General features: G+C 60.7%; 4 protein-coding genes across 4 annotated transcripts; all 4 read left to right on the forward strand.

Moving 5' to 3' along the window:
- Positions 1–87: 87 nt before the first annotated feature.
- MNEG_2681 (hypothetical protein) lies at positions 88–393 on the forward strand (the record flags this gene model as incomplete). Its single annotated transcript, XM_014048841.1, has 1 exon — positions 88–393. One exon carries the CDS (start codon positions 88–90, stop codon positions 391–393), a length of 306 nt encoding a protein of 101 aa, XP_013904295.1.
- Positions 394–1,602: 1,209 nt separating this feature from the next.
- MNEG_2682 (hypothetical protein) lies at positions 1,603–2,385 on the forward strand (the record flags this gene model as incomplete). The annotated part of the gene is made up of 3 exons (XM_014048842.1): positions 1,603–1,788; positions 2,022–2,139; positions 2,252–2,385. 3 exons carry the CDS (start codon positions 1,603–1,605, stop codon positions 2,383–2,385), a joined length of 438 nt encoding a protein of 145 aa, XP_013904296.1.
- Positions 2,386–4,384: 1,999 nt separating this feature from the next.
- On the forward strand, positions 4,385–6,059 carry MNEG_2683 (G protein beta subunit-like protein; the record flags this gene model as incomplete). Its single annotated transcript, XM_014048843.1, has 4 exons — positions 4,385–4,664; positions 4,955–5,077; positions 5,289–5,732; positions 5,965–6,059. 4 exons carry the CDS (start codon positions 4,385–4,387, stop codon positions 6,057–6,059), a joined length of 942 nt encoding a protein of 313 aa, XP_013904297.1.
- Positions 6,060–6,662: 603 nt separating this feature from the next.
- On the forward strand, positions 6,663–9,129 carry MNEG_2684 (hypothetical protein; the record flags this gene model as incomplete). The annotated part of the gene is made up of 6 exons (XM_014048844.1): positions 6,663–6,734; positions 6,968–7,279; positions 7,552–7,734; positions 7,923–8,156; positions 8,482–8,746; positions 8,912–9,129. 6 exons carry the CDS (start codon positions 6,663–6,665, stop codon positions 9,127–9,129), a joined length of 1,284 nt encoding a protein of 427 aa, XP_013904298.1.
- Positions 9,130–9,876: the final 747 nt, after the last annotated feature.

The following is a 9,876-nucleotide window of genomic DNA, read 5'->3' on the forward strand; positions in this document are numbered from 1 at the left end:
CCGCCTTGATCCCACCCGACAAACGCCCCCTCCCCCCACCCTCCCTTGGATTCCCCTCATCCCCAGACGGGCAAGTCTGGTGGCAGCATGCTGCAGCAGGGCCTCCTGCTGATGAGCGCAGGCGCTCTGACGGGGCCCATTCTGCCTGCGCTTTTTGTGTGCTTCTTCCTTATGCTGCGGGGCTGGAAGGGGTCAGTCAAGGAGCTATCCAGCCGTCGCCGTTACACACTCAACAGCCCAGTTCACAGCATGGAGGAGGAGGACTGGCCCGAGGCCAGCGCAGGCAGCGTGGCAGTTGTGGCGGCGCCGCCGCGGCCGGATGAGGTGGCGGCGCGGCTGGAGGCAGCGGAGCTGGCCGCCCGGCTGAGGGAGCTGCGCGGCGTCGCAGAGTGATGCGTCGGACGCGTGCGAGTGCCTATCACCTGGTGGACGTGGTGCTGTGCCACCTTGGGAATGGGTCTTGCAGGCCCGCTCACCTTAGATCTGTGAGCACCACAAATTTTTGACACACAGGGTAACGAAATCAATTGCTACAAATCTCAAAATTCAAAGCGGCGAGGAGGCACCTCGTTGACAGGGCCAGCCCTGTGTGCCTCATCAGGGTTTGTGACAGGTGGGTGCGTGCTACGTACCGAACTTTGGTTGTTGGCCAGCCTGTGGTGCTCACTGACAAACAGGCATTGTTATCACCTGCATACATTATCACCTGCATGCAATCTGCGATACTGTCATCACTGCAACACCGCAACATGTCTTCGGTTGTGGGGGATGTGGTCGATTTCATGCTGGAGAGCTAGTCAGCATTGGCCACCCCAGCTGCTGAGCTGCTTTGCCGTGTTCAGGCTGAGTGCATACACAAACAATATCGACCCCACACTCAAACCGATTCAGCAGAATTAACTCAACGCGCCCACACTGTGCATGTGGGTGCGCCGATTGTCCAATTGTGTGCAGCTGCACGCCCGTGGTTGCTGCCGTAATACTTCCTGGCCGGCCATCGCCCGAGCTGTTGTAGGAAGCTTGCAGATACGGTATGACATGCAGGCCTTGAGCTTGCAAAAACGAAACATCCGTCGCGCTAGCATGAAGCAATGAAGCAGATGATCGAGCTTCAGATCGGTTGCGTGCTAGCAATCCGCGCTGCCAGATGGCGCCTACAGTCGCTTCTGCCATGCGTACGAGTCCCATAATTGCCTATGGGTGAGAAGGATATGTTCCCCGATAGCATGCCCCTGCGCAGAGCCGATGCAGCGCATTGTATGCCGATCCACACCTCGAGCTGCTCAGTCGACACAGCAAGTGCAGAGATCCTGTGCAGTACCGGTAGGATGCAGCGCCACACTCGCGACCTCCTAACGGTGCAGGTGCATGCTCCTGTGGGTTGCGCTCAGCGCGGTTGTCATTCTTACGAACAAGTGAGTCAAAATGCGCCCGTTGACAGCAGCTGACCATGCCCTCAGCAGGCCCATGTCAAACAACCAGACACCTCCACACGACCCCATCGGCATCAGCCCCCCCACACCCTGGACCCCAAACCGCAGGTGGATCCTTGACCCGCAGCTGGGCGGCTTTCCCTATCCACTGACCCTCACCGCCACCCACATGACCTTTTGCTCAGCGGCCACTGTAGTGCTTGTGCAGTTTGGCGCTGTGGCACGCCCCCCTGCGGTGACGGTTGGCGTGTTCGCACGCACCATCGTGCCCATCGGCGCTCTGTTTGCCATCACTCTATGGTTGGGCAACGCCGCCTACGTGTACTTGCCTGTGTCGTTCATACAGATGCTCAAGGTGGCGTTGCGGGGCTGGGGGAGGAGGGCGCTGCGCATGGGGCCAAAGCCAGGGTGGAGCACTTCGAGCTGCGCGGAGAGCGATCACGTGACCAAGGATCCTGCTAATCGATGGTGCACATTTGGGGCTTGACGGGTGACATGTCCACCCGACACCGTGCCTGGTGTGCAGGTCGAGCTGGCACACCCGTCATGAGCCCTTCCACCTCCTCACAACCACTCATACACACCCAGGCTGTGACCCCCTTGGTGGTGTATGCTGTGGGCTGTGTGCTGGGCACTGAGTCGGCGTCGTGGCGCATGCTGGTCAACCTGGCGGTGGTCGTGCTGGGCGCGGTCATCGCCGCGGCTGGTAGGCAATGATTGCATGCCTGGATGCTCGTAACTGCTCTTGCCTTATTTATCAGTCCGTCACCTGCCAATCCCAGTGTACCTGTGATGTTGACCGCTCTTTCTGCCCCCAGGTGAGGTGCGCTTCATGCTGCTGGGTGTCATCGTGCAGGTGGCGTCCACGGTCAGCGAGGCCACGCGGCTCACGCTGGTGCAGCTGCTGTTGCAGGGTACAGATATACGTCTCACGCCTCTTTCCACCATGTGAGGGCACAACTCAAGAGCCCACCCAACATGCACTGTGCATGTGCGCCTGGCTGTGTCTGCACACGTGCGCACTTCTAATGCATACCTACACCTGCTTGCTGATCATGCGCAGATCACTTGTCCCTTTCTACGCTACATCAGCCCTCTGAATGTGAGCGCCCCGCCCCCCACTTTCTCAATAGGTATTATGTCTCCCCCGTTTGCCTGTTCTGTCTGCTGGCGCCTTTACTGTGCCTGGAGGTGCCCAAGCTACTTCACTCAGCAGGGGCATGGGGCCGTGTCGGCCCTGGGCTGCTGCTGATCAGTGCGGCCCTGGCCTTTGGCCTCAACCTCAGCATCCTTTTGTTTATTGGCAAGACCAGCGCGCTGGTGGGTGGGCTCTCCTTGAGGTTGTCAGTTTGTGGTGGTCGGCGTGCGTGAGTTTGAGGCCACCCCTTCCTGCCGTGTACGCAACCTTCCCTCTCAACCCTCCCTCCAATGTACGCACAACACCACACTCCCGACACGCCTGTGCCACTCTCACTTATCATCCCCTATGCACCAAGACACTCAACATATCTGGCGTTTTCAAGGACTGGGTGCTTATAGCCTTGTCAGTGGGGGTGTATGGCAGCCGCGTCACCCCGCTGCAGCTGGGGGGCTATGCAGTGTCCCTGGCAGGATTGGCCGCGTACAATTACGCCAAGTTCCATTCAAGAACGAGGCAGGGGACGCAGGAGCCGGCAGTTGAGGAAGGGCAGAACAAGGGGTGCAACGATGAGGAGCAGCAGCCCCTCCTCAAGGGCCAGCCCCAGGCGCACCGTCCCGAGCAGCAGCAGCAGCAGCAGCAGCAGCAGCAGCAGCAGCAGCAGCAGCAGCAGCAATAGCAGCAACGGTCTCAGCTATGCTCCATCGGCACTGATACTTCCACATCAGCAGCCAACGGCATGACGCGCGATGATGTCTGTGAGCAAGAGACTGTTTAGATGCAATGCTTTTAGTGCTCTACCATGCCCATGAATAACCATCGTGCTTTGACCTACGCAGCGCCGCAATGGCGCTCGGCCCTCATCCTGCAGTGTGGGGTGTAACGCGGGTCCAACACACTAAATTGCCACACCTTGTGGGAGTGCAAGCCCCTTGCTGACAGTGATGTTTGCTCTCAATGTGATTGCAATGGCAGGATGGGGATGTCATCAGCTGTCCTGTACAAATGAAGTAGGGTCTTGAAGTGGCGGTCAGCTGATGCTGCATTGCCTGTCTGCAAGATGCAAGCAGTGCACCTTGATGTTTGCGAGCAAAATGCTTGCCCCACAGTAGTCAACTGGCCTGCTGCTGCAGCGACTGGCGGCTGCCCTTACCTTGCTTTGCTGCGACAAGTGGTTACGAGTAGCTTCAGTGATCTATTTGCTGAGTATACGAGGACGGCAAGCCCTCAGGTGGAGCGTTGCCGTCGGTGGCACGCCAGGTTCCCACTATACAGGCACACCCTAGTGTGGGTGGCACCTCCCCCGTTTGCCGCTGTTTTGTTGGACGGTACTGGTACCGTACCAGCCACCTCCAGAAAATCATGTGTTCATCATTTTTGCGTGACGCGTCAATCAACTAAACGGTCTCTGAGTGTGTAGCAAGGGCTGCATCCAGGGGGCAGCGCTGCTGATCTGCGAGCTTCTAGCGACGCATTGGCGTAAGCCAGCAGACTATAATCGAAAAGAAAAAACTTTGGTGACAGCTGGCTGCGGTCGGGCGTGCACCCTTATTTTAGCAACGTGCCACGGATCTGGGTGTGGCCCGGCTCAGCAGCGCTGCTCTAATACGGTAGCTGCTGCAACTTGGTCGACGCTCTGCTGCTGCAGTGCCAGGCACGCGCCCCGCGGCGGCGCCCGGGGCGGATGGCCGCAGCCGGCCGTGGTGCGCAACGGTCCCAGTAGCGCTGCGCCCGGACCGCGGCGGCGGCGGCGGCCAACACCTGCAGAGCGCAGCGGCGCTGGACGCCGGCTGCCCCAGCAGGGGCAGGCTTCATGTCGTCGGTCGTGCTGGCCACAGCGGGCTATGATCACACGATTCGCTTCTGGGAGGCGACCAGCGGCATTTGCTACCGCACGCTGCAGTACACCGACTCTCAGGTCAACAAGCTCGAGATAACCGCCGAGAAACAGTATGTCGCAGCAGCAGGCAACAGCCAAGTGCGGCTGTTTGAGGTCAACAGCAATGACCCGCAGCCGGTCATGAGCTATGACGGCCACGCGGGCAACGTGACAGCGGTCGGCTTCCAGAAGGATTCCAAGTGGATGTACACGGGTAGGGCGGGGAAGGCTTGTCAGGGCCAGGGAAAGCATGCGGAAGCCGCTGTTGTTTGGAGGGGTTGCAGGTGCAGGGCTTGCCATTGTTTGGGGGAGGGGGAACCCTAATGGCAGCAGGACAGGGCTGTGCTCTGGGGCTGCAATGTCGCTCCCGCACCTAGGCATCACGCTGGTGGAGTGAGGCTCCCCATGCCTGTCAATGCTGCAGCTTTGTCAAGCTGCCAGCCGCCAAGGAGTCGCTCAGCAGCCACGCAACCTGCCTGCCTGCCGGCTTGAACCCTGTTGCAGGAGGAGAGGACGGCACTGTGCGCGTTTGGGACTTGCGCACCCCCGGATGCCAGCGCGAGTACGGGAGCAGAGCGGCTGTCAACACAGTGGTGCTGCACCCCAACCAGGGGGAGCTCATTTCAGGTGGGGGTGGCGGAGGGGCGAGCACAGGGGAGGCACAGGGAACACTCTGCTGAGAGCGGCCACAGCGAGCAGAGGGCTGTTAGGGCGTGGCGATCAAGAATTGAGTGCGACTTGCGCCTTGACGCTCCCACGTCGCAGCATCCAGCACCATGTTGGCGCACCCTCTTTGTGGCCGCAAGCACGCACACCTCGCAACCCATCACACCGCCAGGCGACCAGACGGGCCACATCCGTGTGTGGGACCTGACGGCCAACGCGTGCAGCTGCGAGCTGGTGCCCGAGGTGGGCACCGCAGTGCGGTCGTTGACAGTGGCGCTGGACGGCAGCATGATCGTGGCCGGCAATAACCACGGAACCTGCTATGTCTGGCGGATGCTGCGCGGCACAACGCTGACGACGCACTTTGAGCCGCTGCACAAGCTGCGTGCCCACGGGTCCCACGTGCTCAAGTGCCTCATCAGCCCGGACGTGCAGCAGCTCGCAACCACCAGCAGCGACAAGACAGTCAAGCTCTGGAACCTGGACGGGTTTGGCCTCGACCGGACGCTCACCGGCCACACGCGCTGGGTGTGGGACGCCGTGTTCAGCGTGGACGCGGCCTACCTCGTCACGGCCTCCAGCGACGCCACGGCGCGGCTTTGGGACCTCTCCTCGGGTACGCGGGAGGGCAACACGTTCAAGGGCAAGGTTGTTGCGGGCTTCATCGTCGAGCGAGGCATCCACAATGACTGCACAGCTGCCACGGGGTTGACCTGCGCAGAGAGCAGCACGAGGACGTCTTTCTCATGCCTTGCTTGCCTTTGCCGCGAGCTTTGTCCAACGAGTGCACCCAGACACCCGCATCTCGGCCAATGACAGGCCCTCCACTGCTGCCCCACATTCTGCAGGCGAGGCAATCCGCACATACAGCGGGCACCACAAGGCCATAGTCTGCTGCGCCCTCAACGACAGCGCCATTGACGGCCGCGACGGCGAGGCGTAGCCGCGCGCCTGAATTTTTCTGGGGCACCCCATCACTTGAGCCGCGTGATGTCCTCTTAGCAATGTAACATGTCATTTGTGTTTTTTCAATGTTCAAGCGGGGGGGGGGGGGAAGTTCGCGCGGGCGGCAGGGCTGGCGGGTGGCAGGCTGTTGCGGGCCGCCGGCATGCGCGTCCAAGCACAAGAAGCTTCTGCAGTTGGCATCGTAACTTGTGATCAAGCTTTTCCGAATTGATTGGTACACAGTTTCAGACGGTTGGCACAGCATGGTGATCAGGTGGTGGAGGCGTGTAGGCGTCTGCATTGAAGTCAGCACACGAGTCAAACGTTCCTTTCCGCACTGGTGACGCATGTGCGCCTAAGATTCACGTCAGAAGCTCGGTATTGATTGTCGAATTAGTTGCTTTGCGGTTCTCTAACAGGTCTGTCCGCGCGATCCCGGCGCGGCTCTGATCTGAGAACGAGCACGTATTTGTGAAGGCGCGTGCAGTACACACGCGTACAGCGGCTTTGACTCCCAGTATCATCATATTGAGGCACGGTTTCGGCGGACTCCCCGCACTTGCAAGGGGCCACCACCTGTGAGTGCTGACAGCGCTCACACATGGCGCGCTCCAACCCCAAGCGAACTGCAACACAATTTCGAGACTGGGCGCAAAATGAGAGCCAAGAGAAGGTGTGCTGGACTTATGGACCCCACACGCAGCTGCCGTGCGCGTGGCAAGCCTGGCCTGTAGAGTGGTGGCGGTCCGTACACCGTTGAGTCTGCGGGTGCGTGCGTCGAGTGTTCCGCATCGAGGCCAGCTGTAGCTTGTGCCCGCCCCGCACACCAGTCAACATGTTGATCTCCAGATGCTAGCAGGTGATTGTTCCAATCGACCTCACGCATTGCGTGGCGCCCCCGCGCAGGCGCAGGATCCGGAGCATGAGGACAGTGAGCATGACGACGGCAAGCAGCAGCAGCGCAGCTTCACGCAGCAGGTGGTGCGCGCGATCTACATCAAGTGGCGCGCCCAGGCCAAGCGTGTCAGGGACTATCGACGGCTATTTGCGCTGATCGCGTTCATCGGGCTGCTGCTGGGCGTCCTGCATGCGCAGCGCGGCGCCGCGACTGCATTCCGTGTGCACTCTACGCTTTCAAGCGTGGTGGGCCTTGATGGCAACGCCGCCACCATGCAGTCTTCTGACGGCATTTACGACTGGCTTGGCGGCGTGCTCACGGTGGGCTGGCGGCCCAAGGTCTCGGGCAGCGTGACAAGGGCAGCTGGTGGTGTTGGCTGCAGCAGCTGGTAGCCAGTCTTGCAATGAAGACGGGAAGCCCGTGCACACGCACACGCACACGCACACAATCTCGCACAAACGTGCACACACGTGCGTTCACACACACGCAAACGCACACACATGCACACACGTGCACACATACGTGCACACACACGCACACACACGCGTGCAGGCATGTCAACTCACATGCATCGCCTACCTACCATGTGCAGGCTGTGTGGAAGGATCCCGTGTGCGGTGACGGTCTGTGTGAGACGCCTTTTGAGTTTGCGTCATATGGACGCTTCGGCTGCCGCGCGGACTGCGGCAACCTGATTGACCTCCAGTCTCTGATGTCCCTGGACATTGACCTGTACTACAACTTTGGGCACCAGACAGGCAGCCTGCCCGCCGCGGTGGGAGGTTGTACGGCTTGCGGGGGGGCCAAGCAGCCCTGCCGAACAAGCAGACCTGCTGTTAGTTGTGTCAGGAGGCGTGCGGGGCGGTGGCCACGGCGGCAGTCTGTTCTTGCGGGTACGTTGCCTGTCACGCAGCCTCCGTGGGGTCCTGCTATTTGCGCAACTTACCCCTCCCCCTTTCGCAGGAGCTGCTGTCCCAGGCAAGCTGGAATCTGTGCCCTGAAAAGATCCAGTACTCCAGTGACTGTTACTACCAGGATGATCAGGGCTTTGACGCCATAGCGGGGACACTGCACGTAACCCTGCCAGACATACCAGACGGCTCCTGGACGCTGCGCGTGAAGCGTGATCTGATGAGCAAGGTCAGCGGCGCGGTGCGCAGCACAGCAGACGTCGCTAGGGCCGCAGTCTGGACAAAGGTGCGAGAGTGTGAGGCCCGGTGGAATGAAGGCCGGAATTATGCTCTGCGGTGGTCAAGCGGTCGCACTTGATGACCTTGTTGAGGCAGCTGCGGTGCTTGCTGAGATGGGCAATGACAAGCGCTAGTCTTCAACCCAGCGCTTATCCTGCTCCGTGGGCGTGCTCGGATCCTGAATGCTGAAATGGACAGGGCGCCCACCGCAATCGCGCCCTGCAGCACAGCTCTTTGCAGTTTCAACCAATTGCTGGATCATTCGGGTCACGCCTGGCCTGCCACACAGCATCATTGCCCTTGACCCATGAAGGACTCCACCACCCCCACAGGTGTATGTTGCTGAAGCGGCTGTGGCAGCAGAGCAGGCCTTTGAGCAGAGCCTGCTGCAGAAGGCGCTGGATGCCGCCCGCACCCCCTTCCTGAGCTACCTGCCCACCCTGTGGACAGTGACCCGCGCTACAGCGCGGGACGCGTTCGACGCGCAGCAGATGCACGATGCCACCTGCGTCTGCGGAGCCGGGGCGACTGCTGCCTTGCAGGGGACAGCTGGCTTTGTGGACGAGGCAACCTGGCAGGCCGGGACCAATTGCACGGGTGAGGATCCAGAACGTTCAGGGACCAGAACCAGAGGGCAGCCACCAACTCGCGTCACAACGCCAGCAGCTGCCTTGGGCTGTCTTACTCATCCTCCAGCACTGCTCACTTGCTTATGTACTTCCCTTTCGCACGCCTGCCCTCCTTTCATCAACCCATGAACAGGCGTCACTCAGCTGTCGAACCGTGTGTGGTACGCTAACGGCTCTTACAGCATTGTCACCCCCGCGTCAGTGGACGCCACCATTTGTGCCATAGCGCTCGCCAACCTCACGGCCCACAGGGCCACCCTCAACACCACCATGCTCAGGCGCGTGGCGCTGCTGTTGCTGGGTGGACTGACTGCCTATTCCTGCATCGTTGATGCGCTGCAGGTGGTCTGATGTCGTGGCAAACTCCGGCACGCTGTTCCCAACGGCCCTGACATTCTGCCCTGTCTTACACTGCAAATCGCACGCGCTCACCGCAGCTGGCTTGTTTCCCAGCGCCTGGGCAACCAGGCAACCACCGGCAAAATTGCCAACCGCACCGCCGTCATAGCCTCGTTGCAGGCAGCCCTGGCATCAGACTACCCAGAGCTGATTGCGCCGGCCTTCACAGCGCCAAAGGGCAACAATGCCCTCGGTTCGCCAGCGGTGCGTCATGGGTGGGGGCGCCTACACGCTGCACGGGGGCAGCCCAAATCCGGCGCCTTGAGGCTGCAGCACGACTTTCCACCACTCTCCTGCTGACAAGAATGAGCGACCTACACCTTTACTGCGACAGGACGCCACCATTTCCGCCCTGGCATCGCTGTTTGTGGACGCACCATCCTTTTTGGCTAGTGGGCCCCCCGCCCATCTAGCCCTGTTCAGGCGGCGGCTGACCCAGGATGCTGGCATGAGCTTTGTAGCCTGGGGCGACAGGGCCGCGGCGCGCATGAGCGAGATTGCAGCACAGCAGGCAGAGGTGAGACTTTGTGTCTTCAGAGGGAGCAGCTCACCGGGCTCCATCGTCCGTGTCCGTGTGCGTGTGCGTGTTCACGTGCGTGTGCGTGTGCGTGTGCGTGTGCGTGTGCGTGTGCGTGTGCGTGTGCGTGTGCGTGTGCGTGTGCGTGTGCGTGTGCGTGTGCGTGTGCGTGTGCGTGTGCG

Source organism: Monoraphidium neglectum (assembly GCF_000611645.1).
Source record: "Monoraphidium neglectum strain SAG 48.87 unplaced genomic scaffold scaffold00312, whole genome shotgun sequence".
Taxonomy (NCBI): domain Eukaryota; kingdom Viridiplantae; phylum Chlorophyta; class Chlorophyceae; order Sphaeropleales; family Selenastraceae; genus Monoraphidium; species Monoraphidium neglectum.